Raw genomic sequence first — 15,952 nt, forward strand, 5'->3', positions numbered from 1 at the left:
ATGACAAGCTAATCAATTAAACTTTGTAGGAAATTTAACCTTTTCTGTCAGCATGAGAAAATGAAGTGTTAGCTTAATGTTCAGCATTTCATAACAGAATTAATAAGTATATTTTTCCCATACCTATCTGCATACAATTTGCAGTTGTGCAATTGGCAGTGGAACTCAGGTCCACAAAGTCATAAGACCATCTTTGCTTCTTCAATGCTACCTGTCCCTCCACCCATTTTTGTCATCTGAAAACTTAGCAACAATGCCCTCCATTCCTTTATAATAAAATGTGAGGCTGGATGAACACAGCAGGCCAAGCAGCATCTCAGGAGCACAAAAGCTTTTGTGCTCCTGAGATGCTGCTTGGCCTGCTGTGTTAGCTTTTGTGCTCCTGAGATGCTGCTTGGCCTGCTGTGTTCATCCAGCCTCACATTTTATTATCTTGGATTCTGCAGCATCTGCAGTTCCCATTATCCCTCCATTCCTTTGTCCACATTGTTCATGTGTAACATGAATAGTTGTGGATACAACATTGACCCCTGTGGAGCTCCACTCATCACTAACTGCCATCCAGAAAAAGACCCCTTTGTTCTCACACTCTGCGTTCTGCCAGTCAGCCAATCTTCTATTCATACTAATATTTTTCCCCCTAACTGTAAGGGCGGTTATCTCCCCAACGAGGAACAAATGTTCTAGTTTTCAGCCTGATAATTCAGTCAGTTGGTTAAATCATTTTTGTGTGCTTCTGCAGATTTTCCGAGAATTCTTAGAAGGCAGAATAAGTTTTGCACCGACCTACAAGTATGACCTGTTCTCTGATGATTATGACACAAGTGAGAAATGTCGAACACCAGCCTGGACAGATCGAGTTCTTTGGAAAAGAAGAAAATGGCCTGTCGATAAATCGGGTGTGATAACTTAGTTTATTGACGTGCATTGTTACTTTTCTCTTCATATCTGTTTTCTCCTGTGCTGTCTTGATCCTCTACATTGTACAGATAACTCCGCACTGTTCTTTTTTTCTCATTCACCTGTCTTCCCCATCCTGTGGACGATCCTCTTTTGTAGGGCGCATAAATTCAGATAATGTGCAACTCGGTCCCTTCACTTTTATGCGTCCTATAAGTGTAGATGCTTGGGAACGTGGATTTAACCCTAAATGTTTTCAGCTTCCTGCATGTGTTGGTAGTTTTGTAATTTACAGAACTCCAGCTGTGTTTAAAGGATACATATTGTATGAAGAGTACAAAAATTCCTTCCATTCCTGATTTATCCTTAATCAATTAAACTAGTAAGTCAGCTGCTGCCTCAATATTCTCATTTTGTTCATCACCTTTCTTCATTTTTGTGTCAGGCGATGCAACAGGATTTTGATTAGAAGTAGCCCAAAAGTCCTGACTACAACCACCGCAGGCATGTTTGCCTCAACTTGAACTACTGATTCGCCATGAGAATAACACAGCGCAGTAAAGTTTAGGTGTCAAGTTCACAATGTAAATCTATCATTCAAATTTATAAAACTATCCACTGGCTTCCACTGTCCTTAGATTTTTATTTTCTGGCAGCAGGAGATTGAGGAGAGAAATTCATGCTGTATCCATTACGTTCGGTCTTTTGCAGCTGAAGACCTGGATTTGCTGAATTCCAGTATTAAGGATGAACCTAAGCTAACTAATTCTTGGAGTCCTGGAACACTTGTATATTATGGACGAGCAGAACTGAAAACATCAGATCATAGGTACAATAAACATATTTGTTATTGAGGCAATGTGACATCTGGGGTTGTAGAAGCCAAATATCTGAAATAATATTCAAAGTGAGGTGGTCACCCACTGATTAGATTTTTTAAAAATGCATGACACCTGGCTGCACTGAATGAAATATATGTGAAAGGGACAGGTCATTCAGCCCATTGAGTTCGCAATGCCATTCTATATGATCATGGCTGATTCTTTATCTCAAGGCCATACTCTCCTTTTCCCCCATACCCCTTGACACTTTAGCCTCTACAAAACTATTCTTCAATATATTTGGTGACTTGGCCTCTGCAGCCTTCTGTGATGTAGATTTCTGCAGTCTTCTCAGTGAGTGAAGAAGTGTCTCCTCATGCCAATTTCAAATGGCCTATTGATTGTGTTCAGGCCATGATCTCTTGTTCTGGACACCCTGACTGGGGAAATTTCATACCAGTATTCCTGTCTGTCCTGCAGTACCAGAACTTTTTATTTCAATCTCATTCTTCTGAGCCTTCCATATTAACGGACCCAGTTGACCCTAAGACAAATTTGCAATCCCAGGAATGACTGAACCTTTTCTGTACTCCCTAAATAACAAATATATATTTTCGTGGTTCAGGAGCCCAGTACTGCACAAAGAAGAGTACAAAAAGAGTACTGCAGGTATGTCTCATCAAGATTCTGTACAGCGCAGTAAGACGTGCTTGCTGCTCTGCTCAAAGCCTGCTGCAGTGAAGGCCAATGTAGCATTTGCCTTCCAACTGTACTGGCATGCTTGATTTCTTTCACCAGTGAGAAAGGCACCCGAGTGCACTTAATAGATCAGCATTCCCCAATCGATTTTATTATTTAAATAATAATGTTTTGTTTTTCATACTAGAGTGGGCAGCTTCACACTTGTGTGTTATATTACATAAACCTTGCATTTCCTATTCATTAAACTTGTCTAAATCACTCTGAAATCTTTCTATCCCCTCTACCACTTCTCACTCCCACCAAGTTGTTTTTTTGTTGTTGTGAACTTGCAGATATTACACTTCATTCCTTCATCCAAAATTTTGATGTTTATAGTGAATAAATGGGGCCTAGCTATCATGCCGATCAAACTTGTGCTGATCCATACAGTACCTGTCTTGCCATCATCTCCCATGACGAAGAAAAGTCATTTATTTCCTCTCTGCTTTGTTTGTTAACAAATTTTCAATCCATACCTCCGTAATACCACTAATTTTGTGCTCTGATTTTTGCCTGCTGACCTTTTATGTGGAATGTTATCAAAAACTGAAATGCAAATACATCACAGCCATTGGTTCTCCCTCCTTTATTCGACTAGTTACATCCTCAAAAGTTCCATTAGGTTGTTAAACATGTTTTTTTTTCTTTAAGTCTACGTTGACTTTGTGAGATTTAGTTGGCATCTTCCAAGTGTCCTATTATTACATCCCTATTAAATGACTCCAACATCTTCTCTATAACTCAGCTAGACTGACCAGCCAGCATTTTCAGGTTTTCTCACTACTATTTAAATGAACTATTACATAAAACATCCTCCATTCTGCCAGGACTGTGCCAGAATCTACATAATTTTAGAAGACTGCAACCAATACATTTACTTTTTCCATGGCTGTCTCCTTTCAGTACACATTTTCATTGGTAAGGAGGCCAAAACTGCCAACAGAGCACTGTGCACCCTGGGATATAGATTATTGGGCTTTGGGGACTTCTAAGCTTTCAGTCCCGTTAACTTCTCCAGCACTTTGTTTTTAGTAATACTAACTTCTTTCAATTTCCTCTTCCCAATAGACCCGAACATTTCTGTTAAATTACTTATGCCACCTTTTGTGAAGATAGAATTAAAGTAACAATTTAATTACTCAGGAATTTCCTAGTTCTCCATTTTCATATCTCCCTTTTGAGACTATAAGGCCCCAATTTGTTTTCACTTGCTTTTTTTTCTATTTTACATTTCGGTTTTCCTTAATTTTACACATATATCACAAATATTCTATTTTTGTAACCTCCCCCACCTCGCGTGTCCTGCTTCAATCAACCTCTTGTCTTCTTTGGCTTAATTCTACATTGTTCACAGTTCTCAGGCTTGCTACCTTTCCTAGCAACTTTATATTATTCATCTTTTGGATCTGATATTAGTCCTTAATTTAACTTATTTGTTCGCCACAGATGGACCGCTTTTGCTGCTGTTCTTTTAACTGAAAGGAATGTATAACTGTTTCGAAGCATAATTTTCATTCTTTAAATGTTATCCATTGTTTGTCCACTGCCATGGCTTTTAATGGAAATTTCTATTAAATCACGTGTACTATCCAAGGATTTATTACACTATGCTGCAGTTTGCCTTTCCAGAAATAAATTTGTGTTCCTAATTGTATTGTTAGTACAATGTTCTACTGACACCAGTTGCCAACCAGTCCCTTGCCAACATTTATCTTTAGATTCAGTGGTCTTCAAAGTCTCTCTTTGATTATAAGTTTTCATAAAGTTCTGCACACAAATAACAGTTCAGTTTTTGTTTTAAATTTTGTTAGGCCTGTGGTTGCTACTATAGACATTGACATATTTGAGGTGGATCCTGAAGCTCGGCAAAGAGTGTACAAGGAAGTTATCGCTCTTCAGGGACCACCTGATGGAACAGTGGTTGTTTCACTGACCAGCTACTCCCCAAACCAGGATCATTTTGATGATAATCTAATTGATCAGCTGCTTCAGAAATTTGCTGCACACGGTGATGTTATTTTGATAAGGTAACAATGAAAATATTTATGTCTGTATATATATCCAGGTTTTTTAAAACAGAAATAGTAATTGTGCTGCATCCTGAAATGCAATCCAGTTTGTAAATTTCTCCTTATGAAGCAACAGTTTAGATCTTGATTGACCAAATTTTTGTTTAGCAGCTATAGTTTGTGGGATTAGAGGGACACCAATTCACATTCAAAGAAAAATATGCCCTATGTTATGTGGTATTATACATGTGGCCATACCAAAAAAAATTGCTGTTGCCACCCAAGACAAATATAATGGATAAGTTCTTTCCTCTGCCAATTTTCTAACCGCTCTAAGTAGCTTTCTTGCTGGTGCAGTGTTTCACTGACACCAGTCACCATCCAGTCCTTTAAATAAAAACCGAAAGAACTGTGGATGCTGTAAATCAGGGTCAAAAACAAAGTTGCTGGAAAAGCTTAGCAGGTCTGGCAGCAGCTGTGGAGGACAAAACCGAGTTAATGTTTCGGGTCTGAAACGTGACCGAACCTGAGACATTAACTCTGTTTTCTCCTCCACAGATGCTGCCAGACTTGCTGACCGTCCAGTCCTTTGCCTTTGGGAGGATGATAATTTCTTGCTGAAAATGCACAGAAACATTGGGCTGGATTTTTACCAGCCCTTTTGGGAACAAGCTGGGATTTGGGAAGGATAATGAAATGGCAGACCAAGTGGTGTGCCTATTGTCTTCCTGCCACAATGCCTTTATTATCTGCCTGGACATGAAAATAGAGGCCCTTTAACCTAGAATTCAGTTGAGCTATTTAAATTTTGGTCTTGTTACATCTGTTACCGTTTTTATTCAGGGGCAGATTGTTGTTGACTTTTTGGGCACAGTTTAGCTCTCTGAGCACCCCTGCCTGCACCATGGCACCAGTAGGCACTCTTACACCCATGAGCTGTCATCAGTGCCCTGCCTCCCTACTTGCTGGGGTCTGACTGATCCCAAGATCCCCCAAACCCACTTATCTGGCTGTGAGAGTGTATGTTCATCTGTAAGCTCTTAACAATATTCAGCCATTCTTATGATAAATGAATTAATTAATTGGCTGCTATGGGCAAAGTGGGATCCTGGATGCTCCTGACTGTTGAGGCTGGTTCACTTGACCAAATGCCATCTCTGCCAGTAGGACTAAACCTGGCCCATAAATTTCTGGAAGGCATTGCTGGAAAGCAATCTGAAAGGGATGGGAGAATGTTTATGAAACAGAAGAAAGCTTAAGAGCCAAATACAGTTGAACCACAATGGGCAAGGGTTCTCAGGAGAATTATAAAATGATTTTATGTATAGAAAATGGTTACGAACTTGGAGTTCTCACGGACCAAGGAAGAAGCTGAAAGTGTTTGAGTAGACCTGGCAGCTTACATGAAAAGAATTTGCCAACGTGTACTTCAAGTCAAATAGTTTATTTCTGAACTGTAACTGTCTGTGGTTATCTAAGTGGTAGTAAGAGATTTTCCTTCAGAATCTGAAGCAAGATGCTTTCATTGGAGAAATACAGGGAAGTTATGATTTCCAAATGTAAAGTTTTCCAGTACACTCACTTCTCTGTTTTCAGAAATTATTGTCAAATCTTGTAATGTGAATATCCAGCATCAAATAATTTGAGACATAGGTCAGCATTTTACAGAACACTTGGTACAAAAGTGCTTTAAAAAGACCTAAGTAGCACACTCAAATAAAATGTCCGAATGATTTCAAGACAGGATCCATATTTTGGGATATAATTTGCTCACTGGAACATCAGTCTTATGGTTCCAAACCAAGCTCTGGATCTCTTATTAGATGTGAATTCTCTTTATCTCCTGACTTCCAGCAGAGTGCATTAATTGTTGTATCTTTTGCACTGGTATTTGGTCTTTAACTTCATAAAAATCTGGTGTCTTTTGTTTCAGGTTTGTAGAAGATAAAATGTGGGTGACGTTTTTGGAAGGTAGTTCTGCTCTATCAGTGCAGAGGTTAAATGGCACTGAAGTAAGTAAAAATCCTGCTAAGTATTGTAAATAGCGTTTGTTAAACTTGCTTACTCGAAGTGCTGGATATATATTTGTCAGGCAGAGTTTTCATTTTGTTGACTAGCTGGCCAGTCTTTCCAAACAAATTAATCTTGACACTAAGACACTGGACCAAATGGCCCGATTCTGCTCCATCAAATCTGTTGTGACATTTAATCGTGGCTGATAAGTTTCTCAACACCTTTTTTCCAGCCTTTTCCTGTAACCTTAGGTCTACTTGCCAATCAAGAACCTATCTATCTCTGTCTTAAATACACTCAGTGACTTGGCCTCCAAAGCCTTCTGCAGCAATGATTCACCACCCTTTGGCTGATGAAATTCTTTCTCGTCTCACTTCTGAAGGGTTGTCGTTTCACTGTGAGGCCATGCCCCTGGGTCCTCATATCTCCTATTGGTGGAAACATCTCCTCCACGTCCACTGTATCCAGGCCCCTCTGTATTCTGTAAGTTAGAATGAGATCCCATTCATCCTTCTAAGCTCAGACCCAGAGTCCTCAATTGAGCCTCTCATTATGAGCCCTTCATCCCTGGGATCATTCTTATAAACCACCTCTGAACCCTTTCCAAAGCTAGCACATCCTTGCTTAGATATCGGGCTGAAAGCTGCACTCAATATTCTAAATATAGGCTGACCAGAGCTGTTGTATTCTAACCCCTTTGAAATGAATGCTGTCATTGCATTTGGCTTCCGAACTGCCACTGAGCCTACATGTTAACCCTAGCAGAATCCTGAACTAGGACAATTTGTGCTTCAGACTTCTGAAACCTTTCCCTGTTTAGAAAATAGTCTATGCCTCTATTGGAGCAAGGACAGTACAGCCCAGGAACAGGTCTTTAGCCCACAGTGCTCGCACTCACTGTGAGTTAATATATTGCTGATAGTCTTCTTAGAAAGTGCATTACCTCACACTTTTGTGCACTGTGTTCCTTCTGCCACTTTGCCCACTCCCATAACCTGTCCAAGTCTTTCTGCAGCCTCTTTGCTTCTTCAACGCTACCTGTCCCTCCACCCATTTTTGTCATCTGAAAACTTAGCAACAATGCCCTCCGTTCCTTTATAATAAAATGTGAGGCTGGATGAACACAGCAGGCCAAGCAGCATCTCAGGAGCACAAAAGCTTTTGTGCTCCTGAGATGCTGCTTGGCCTGCTGTGTTAGCTTTTGTGCTCCTGAGATGCTGCTTGGCCTGCTGTGTTCATCCAGCCTCACATTTTATTATCTTGGATTCTGCAGCATCTGCAGTTCCCATTATCCCTCCATTCCTTTGTCCACATTGTTCATGTGTAACATGAATAGTTGTGGATACAACATTGACCCCTGTGGAGCTCCACTCATCACTAACTGCCATCCAGAAAAAGACCCCTTTATTCTCACACTCTGCGTTCTGCCAGTCAGCCAATCTTCTATTCATACTAATATTTTTCCCCCTAACTGTAAGGGCGGTTATCTTATTTAGCAGCTTTCCATATGGTGCCTTCTTAGGTCCATGGTTACTAGCTGTCCTTTGTCTATTTGCACAAGACTTCCTTAAAGAATTCTAACAGATTTGTCATGCATGCCCTCCCCTTGATGAAGCCATGCTAACTCAAACCTATTGTCATAAGTGAGTTGTAGAATTTGGGGCCTAGCAGGATGAATGATTCCCACGAACAACAAGTTATCATGGTTAGCAATAGCGAGAAGCCAAAGCTTGAGAAATATAGAGATTTCAGAGAGTTAAAGAGCTGGAAGCATTACAGAGATATAAAAGTTGAATATATGGAGTTTTAATATCAAAATATTGACTGAGGAAAGGATCTAATATAAGTCACAGAGAAAAGGGGTGATTGGTAAATAGGATGCGGAATATAGTAAAAATCCAACTGGAGCATTGATATGCTTTTAGGAAAGAAAACCTGCCCATCCTTTGTTTTCTCCAAAATTGACTTTAGTCCTACACCAGCAAGTTTGATCTTTAATAGCTGTCTAAACTCTCAGCAAAACACTAGGTCGGATCTTTATAGGGGATATAAGTGATGTAAGCTATGGCAGGATTTGTGGCAGAATCACACTCAAAGTTTGGCTAAGTCTGTCACTACATCAGGAACAACTTACTGCATCACTATGCATTTGCTGAGCAGGGAGACAAGTTTCTTGCTAAGCAAAAGCAAGTTCTCATGCAAGCATGATAATGGCTTGTTAAACACCTTATTAATGCTGAAGCTCATCTCATTGAGATTCTGTTTCCTGGAATGTCAAACATGCTGAATAAGTTTAGAATCAAGAATTCTCAACATGGAAGACAGCAGGAGTACGTGGCAACTTCAGCTCCGTGGCTGCGTCGAGCTTCTGTATAGCTCAACCTCAAACAGCATCTCAGAGTTGCCCACTTGCTCTTTTATCGCTCACTCACTTTGCACCTGCCTGCATGTTTGTAACATCTGCACCTTGGTTTTCTTTGGCGTGGCATGCCATGGCTGTTAGCACTTTGATACTTCAGCCAGAGTCAAAGGCCGTTGACAGTACCGTATAAATGCACTGCTTGACTTTAGGGATCTGTGCTGGGATGATGCATCATGCTGTACAGCACACCAAGACATCAATGTAAAACTTTTAAAACGTGCCAGTTGCCTTTGTCACAAACACAGTGCATGTTTATTCAACCAAATGGCCATGTCAGAAACTGCCCAGTCACTGGATTTGCTGTTGCCTAATAGGTCCCATTACAGTCAGTCAGGGATACAGATGGCACACAGTCTTTGCCACTGTCGTTTGTCCACTTGAGGTACTCGTGGTTAGGGAATCTGTCCAACTGCATTCTGCAGAGTCGGTAATTGTCTATACTGTAGGGCCACCGCTAGCAGTCGGGAGTTGTCCATCATCACCTGGAGTTGCAAAGATTGTAGTCAGGGATCTGGTCATCTGAACAAAAAGACCAAAGACCTGCAGTTACTGGAAATCAGAAACAAAATCAGAAATTGCCAGAATGACTTTGTTCTAAAGAAGGGTCACTGGACCCAAACTGTTAACTCAGCAGATCTGCCAACAACTGTGGAGATAAAGCAGAGTTTTTGCAGTAATTTCTGACTTTGTTTCTGTTCACTCATGTCTGTGGACTACTTTTTGAAGTCAGTGAGGGGTTTGGAGCAAATACATATCTGAGGGGTGTGGTCGATCATTGAGGGCTTAAAGTAGGTCTGTAGGGGCAGCAGGAGGATCATTGAGAAAAGGAGTTGGACAGCGGAGAATCTGGTAAGGGGCTCATTAGAGCCAGAGGCATTTGTAGTGTTGGGAACAAGGGTGATGGTAGGATAATCTCGGTGTATTTAGGGAGGGGTAGAGATGTGGAGCAGTATTGAAGGCCATGGAAAGCTATAGAAGAGATGGTTTTTGGCATTGGCTACTACCATGGTCGCCATAGGAGAGCTTAGAGGTCTTGGATGGGGCGTCATTAAGGTAGAATGACAGGGCATAGGGAGGACAGCTAGAGGGGTATTCAATGCGATAGGTCTCCATGCGGTAGGGGCAAAGGGATGAAAATGGGCAATGCAAGGTAAAAGGTGATATCCAGTTGGTTACCTGGTGACTAGCTGCCAACCACAAGCTGTATTCCCTGCCATCACTTGCTGTTCACTCGATGTGAAATGCAACTTGAAAATGACTAGGACAAAGCCAATGGTGTGTAGAGTCAGTACCACTTCATTGAAAGCGCAATACACAAGTCGTCTACACTTTGGAAGGACAAAAGCACGAAGCACACATTTTCAGACTCCAGTTATATTTCATTTGTCATAATTTCTTCACCCATCTGCAGTTCATAGAAAAGTTATTTGGGAGTCAAGAACAGTTTGCACTTTGCCACTTGCAAATTGAACACTGTATGCAAGTTACCTGCCAGGACCTGAAAGGAGGAGAATGGTAACTAAAACTGTCCCACCTCTTGTGAAATTTGCAAGAGTACTATGGGAGAAGGAAACAATACTTCATTATATGATGATGGACTGTCCTGCTTTTCAAGTGACAAGTTTCATGGTTGATGGGAGTCTGGAATGGGAACTTATTCAGACCACAGCAAGCATTCCCCTTCTGATATAATGTGTTGGTCAGTCAGTTGGCATAGCAATTTTACCAAGTTTATGTACGTGCTGTGACCAGGGCCATGATGGAGCAGATGGCAGGGCTGAAGATGTAGTTATGCTGCTCAAATCAGACTTGGGTAGGGCATCTGGAATAATCAAGATGGTCTGCTGCACCTTTCTTGTATGCTGTGCTCTGCACATTTGGAACGGGCAATGATGCAATGTGATGTACGAGGGGGAGTCAGTAACAGCAGTCATTTGGAGAGAAAGATGAGGACATTGAGCTGGAGAAATTTCCTTGTGAATGATGAAACTCAACTGTCCGGGTGTTACAAGGCACTTGACACACTGTTCCAGTAGATGCAAACTGGGCACAGAAGATGGCACGACAGACTGAATGACTTACTCCTGTTACTATTTCTTATGGTCTTAAGATCATCCTGGAATGCCAAACAGTAGTTATGCCTCACGCCAGCATTTGGTTTGCACTGTGAGCACAAATTGCAGCCTCTACGCATTCCATCTGTTAATTTTTAATGGCTGTTAATTCAAGCTAATGTTTGGACTTGTCTGATTGGTATGTGATGTTCCCCTACAGGACAGTGATAAGTTTAGGTGCCTTTGACGGTAGAGTAGCGCTGACTTGGACATAGTGTGTGGACGGCATATAACTAAGGACAGGTAAATTGTGGAATGGTGAGAGAATGGGGTTGCATGTGCAAGTAAGTGTCATGCTGGCTGTGTCTTATGACCAGCGTGCTTTTGTGACTGTTGTACAATTATATCACCAAGGAGGAACCATGGCAGTTTGCTAGTGTTTGAGGACCACAGCCTTTTAAAGGTGGTGTCAGTGCAAGGAATGCTGGTCTTCTCAGAGCTATCCACTGAGTGGTGCATTGTTCTGGGGATGGTACATGGTTAAATAGGACTAGAAAGTAGACGTGATGGATACCATGGGATGAAGTAGGTAGTTAAGGCATGCTTGATAAGAGACAATGCGAAGGTGAGAAAGCTCACTGGAATTCAGAGTATCCGTCCAAAAATTGACACAACATACACTTAGTATAAAGAAAAGCATGAGATTCAGCCCAGTCACTCCTTACTAGCCTGCTTACCATGACTTTCACCAGACCTGTTAGTTGTGGGATCACTTTTTTTTTCTAATTTATCGCATACTGCATTTGTTGTTTGGCATTTATGTAGCCTCAGTTGCAACTTTTGTCTGGTTTTCTCATGTGCTTAACACAGCTCTCAGGATGCTTATCTTACATTCTTTACTGTGAACTAGTTTTAGAATGGAGGTGCAGAAGATGTGGTCCCTGAAGTCTCAGTCTGTGGTGGTTTCTGTAAGCTTCCTGGTTCCAAACTTTGCTATTGCATCAAAATTGTTGAAGGCCTTTTAGGTGTTAGCCTTGGTTCAGTGACTCCTGTCCATAAGTTGGAAAGTTTTGGCTTCAGATCCCATTATACAGCGCAAGTGGGCCAGCTCTGAATTCTGTTATATCTTATATCCTTTCCACTCTTAAACTATCCAAAATGGCATTGGATTTTGGTAACTGTTGAAGCTTTTCACTGTATTTTACTGTATTATTCACTGTGAAATGCAAGTGACAATAAATAAATCAGTCACCATTCATCATTCAAATTGTATGTAGTATGAATGTTTTATAGAAAATGAGAGAAGAAATAAGAAAAATCTGAATCTACTTACAATTTGATGCAAATAATTCATGGAATATGAGTACTAAACCTGTCATTTCTGCATGTTACCTGTAAAATTCTGGACCTTGGTTTGAAGTTTCAAAGCTCTTCTTGCACTTGATTGCCTGTTTTGTTTCACTTCAAAGTATTACAGCTTATGTAAACCAGTTGAAAAATGTTGTTGCAGTCAGCCGTGATAATTGTTTAGACTTTAGTATTCGATGTTTGGAATTTTAGTGATGAAGTTCAAACATCTGGTCCATTTCCAGACCCCAAGACCTTCTCTTTCTGGACCATACTGTCAGGTAGAGTGAGTGAAGTCCACTGACTGACTACCTGTGCAGGGTTTAGAGGAGCCTGTTAGCGCTTCTCCTCAGAATATATTTCTTTTCAAATCTTTGTTGATGGATGTTCTGTAAGAAAATACATGAGTTGTTTGCAGTAACTGGAAAGCCACAGGAGAAATAACAAGGTTCAGTGGAGGAGAAGTGGACATGGAGGAAATGTAAGAGACAAATGCAGAACTTGATGCAAGGAGAGAACAGCAGAAATAAAAATACAGAAGCAGAAGAAGTAAGTGAAGGTAGACAGCAACAAGGAAAGAATACTAAAGACTTAGGAAAAACACCTCTATGAAGGGATTCTATATAAACACAGGACTTTCGTGTAGTCCCAGAAGAATTGTGAATTCATAATCAAGTGAATCTTGCCTGAGTACTGACAGATTGAAGTGACTAGTTGGTCCTTTGCAAAATTACTGAAAAATGTCTTGACTGAATGATTTTGCGTGGGGTGGGGGGATAAAATGTCATTGCAGGTTTTGGGAAGGACACTCCACATTTGCCTTAAGAATCCAGATTGGACCAGTAAATTAGAGGAAGAGATGAGTCTGGAAAGAAGTGGTCTTGGTTTACCTGTCTCGACTAGTTCCACACTGCTTGGAGAAGATACAGAAGTTACTGCTGACTATGATATGGAAGGTATGCTATAGAGTTAGTATATATTGCAGATCCTGCAGTATATGCTTGCAGCAAAAATGTTTTGACTGTGATTACATCATTAAATCAATTCGTATCTGTCAAATGACTTATTTGAGAACAATAATAAATTGCTGGCAGTACATGCAACTGATACTTCTAATGTCATTTTATACGTGAAACTGTTTTAAAATGAAGGAGCAATTAGTGCAGATGTTCAACCCTGTAGTGAAAATAAGAAATGCTGGAGATCACAGAGGATCAGGCAGCATCCATGGAGAGAAAGCAAACTGATGAAGAGTCATCTAGATTCAATGTTAGCTTGCTTTCTGTCCATGGAAGTTGCCTGACCCAGGTGTGATTTCCAACATCTTGTGTTTTTAAATGTTACTTGACTGGTGAATATTGTTTGGGTATGCTGTGCGACTTTAATTGTAGAATCTTATTGTTCATTAAAATTATCTAAAATTACAGAAGTGAATAATTTACCAAGTAATTTTACTGTGAATGATAAGCTCATAATGCAAGCTCATTGAATGAAATAAGGACAAGGTTTGGTATATAGTTAAAAGCAATTGTTTTAAATTTGTAATTCTCGTATCTATCTCATACTATTTGAATACAGGGGATGTTGATGATTATAGTGCTGAAGGAGATGAAATTCCTCAGCATTTGCAGCCTGTGTCTGGTTCAGGTTCAGGCACCTCTCCTGCTTCAACTCCGAGAACAAGTCCATGTCCATCTCCCACAATACCAGAGATGCCTCTACCAACATTGCCTAGCAGACCAAGCAGAGCAGCTTCCAGAACTGCTACAGTTCAACAGGAGCAACCACAACAGAGTAATGGTTTTCAATGAATATAAACAGAAATGTAGAACGTTAGTTGAATGCAGGCAGCCTACCTCTATCAAATTTTGTTGCAATTTCTGCATTTCTAAAGTGATTTTAAACTTTTAAGACTGCCTTTGTACATCATCTAACATTTGAAGGCTTTCTTAAATTAGATTAATTTATATTTTAAATGCAAATACCTTTTTATAGATCATCCACAAGAAAGTGATAAATTAAGTTTAAACGTAATAAATGATTCAGAGTGGGGAAAAAAAATACTGCTTCTTTGTCCAGTAGCTTGTTTAAAATAATGAAATGCAATGGTAAAATAATGAAATGCAATTTGGTCAGTCTGAGTTACTTTAGCAAACATAAAAATAATATTTTTAATGGTATAGTCAGTTTGCTAAACTTTAGACGTCACCATTGGTAGTCTTAGAGAGATTATCGCGTGACTGAATCCAGTGACGCAAGTAGTGTTCTAGGGACCTGACTTTGAATCCTGCCATGGCAGATAGTGCAATTTGAATTTAATTTTAAAAAAAATTAATGATGACCATAAAACTGTTATCAACTGTCAGAGAAAACCTCTCTGGTTCACTGCTTTCCTTCAGGGAAGAAAACTGTTGTCCTTGCTCCGTCTGGCTTGTGTGACTCCAGACCCACAACAATGTGTGGACTGCTCGAAAATTAGGAGCAGGCAATAAATGCTGGTCTATACTTGTGAATGAGTTAAAACGCAAACCAAAGAATGTCAATACTACAAAGTTTAGTCATATTTGATGTCTCCTGTGATGGGCTTAATTATTTATTATGTGCCATTTGACTCACTGCATTGTCTGCTGTGACGTTCTCTTCAACAAGTTTGGACATGCTATCTTAATTTCTTTTTGAAATCAGATGCTTCAGAGTTCCAGCAAGTATCAGCACACAAGGAAAGTAGTCAAACCCTAGAACCAAAGCGGCCACCACCTCCACGTCCTGCAGTACCTCCTTCAAGACCTGCTCCACCACAAAGGCCACCACCTCCGTCAGGTAGATGACAGCTTTATCCTTTAGTATTTGGAAGTTTAAACAAAGTAAATTTGATGTAAGACAATTTAGTGGAATATTTGAATTGAGCATTGCAGAGAAGAAAATTACTAATACAACAAAAGAATGTTATGGGCCTGTGAATAGCCTTGGATTTTCCATGCAAAGTTCTGCATAGAACATGGATCTTTTGCGAATGTTAGTGTGATACTCTTTGATTTAAAATGCACTCCAAAGTTAGCTTTACTGGTCCTAAATTGTTACACCTGCAGTGGAGTAGTCATTATCTTGCATCACCTGCTCTGTTTGTAACAAATATTGAAAAGTAATCAAAAATCCCCACTTCTGTGCTGCGTATACATTGCAGCAATACCATTTGCATGGAAATGAGCAAAATATGGCAGATAACAAAAGCGTTTTATTTGGAAAAGTGGAGATTAAATACTAATTGTTTTTAGGTTCCCCATGGTGGCTTTGACTTGCACAAATTCTAGATAAGCACAAGGGGATATTGGAATACTGATCAGAAAGCCTTCTTTTGGAAGGAGGGTTTTAAAATTAATTTGTTTACTGGTTGGAAATTTATTGAGTTAACTCCTTCAAGATTGGAGTAGCTTTCCTGTGTCAAGTAGCCAAATTTTGCTTCGGAATCCTACATATAACCTTTCATGTCTTCAGGCTTTAAAGTAATTGTGATGCCAGTTAAATAGTTTTAATAGATTGTAATTGGAATTGTTCTAATGCAGGCAGTAGAATTCATTTGTTATTTAATTAGTTGGATGTGATCTTTTACTCCTACCTGAAAGATCAAACAGAGTCAACGTAAGG

General features: G+C 40.0%; 1 protein-coding gene and 1 long non-coding RNA gene across 10 annotated transcripts in view; one reads left to right on the forward strand and one right to left on the reverse strand.

The window, feature by feature from the left end:
* Positions 1–15,952, forward strand: part of synj1 (synaptojanin 1) — a 101,146-nt gene that overhangs the window by 64,273 nt on the left and 20,921 nt on the right. For all 9 annotated transcript variants that reach the window (XM_048540955.2, XM_048540958.2, XM_048540959.2 and 6 more), the window contains 7 exons: positions 743–899; positions 1,612–1,729; positions 4,274–4,489; positions 6,405–6,483; positions 13,101–13,263; positions 13,886–14,101; positions 14,993–15,127. In XM_048540955.2, the coding sequence (XP_048396912.1) occupies positions 743–899; positions 1,612–1,729; positions 4,274–4,489; positions 6,405–6,483; positions 13,101–13,263; positions 13,886–14,101; positions 14,993–15,127 (1,084 nt within the window). The remainder of the gene's footprint in view (positions 1–742; positions 900–1,611; positions 1,730–4,273; positions 4,490–6,404; positions 6,484–13,100; positions 13,264–13,885; positions 14,102–14,992; positions 15,128–15,952) is intronic.
* LOC125457148 (uncharacterized) overlaps positions 1–15,952 on the reverse strand; it is an 83,826-nt gene that overhangs the window by 37,852 nt on the left and 30,022 nt on the right. The window lies entirely within an intron of this gene.

Source organism: Stegostoma tigrinum, chromosome 12 (assembly GCF_030684315.1).
Source record: "Stegostoma tigrinum isolate sSteTig4 chromosome 12, sSteTig4.hap1, whole genome shotgun sequence".
NCBI classification, from domain to species: Eukaryota; Metazoa; Chordata; class Chondrichthyes; order Orectolobiformes; family Stegostomatidae; genus Stegostoma; species Stegostoma tigrinum.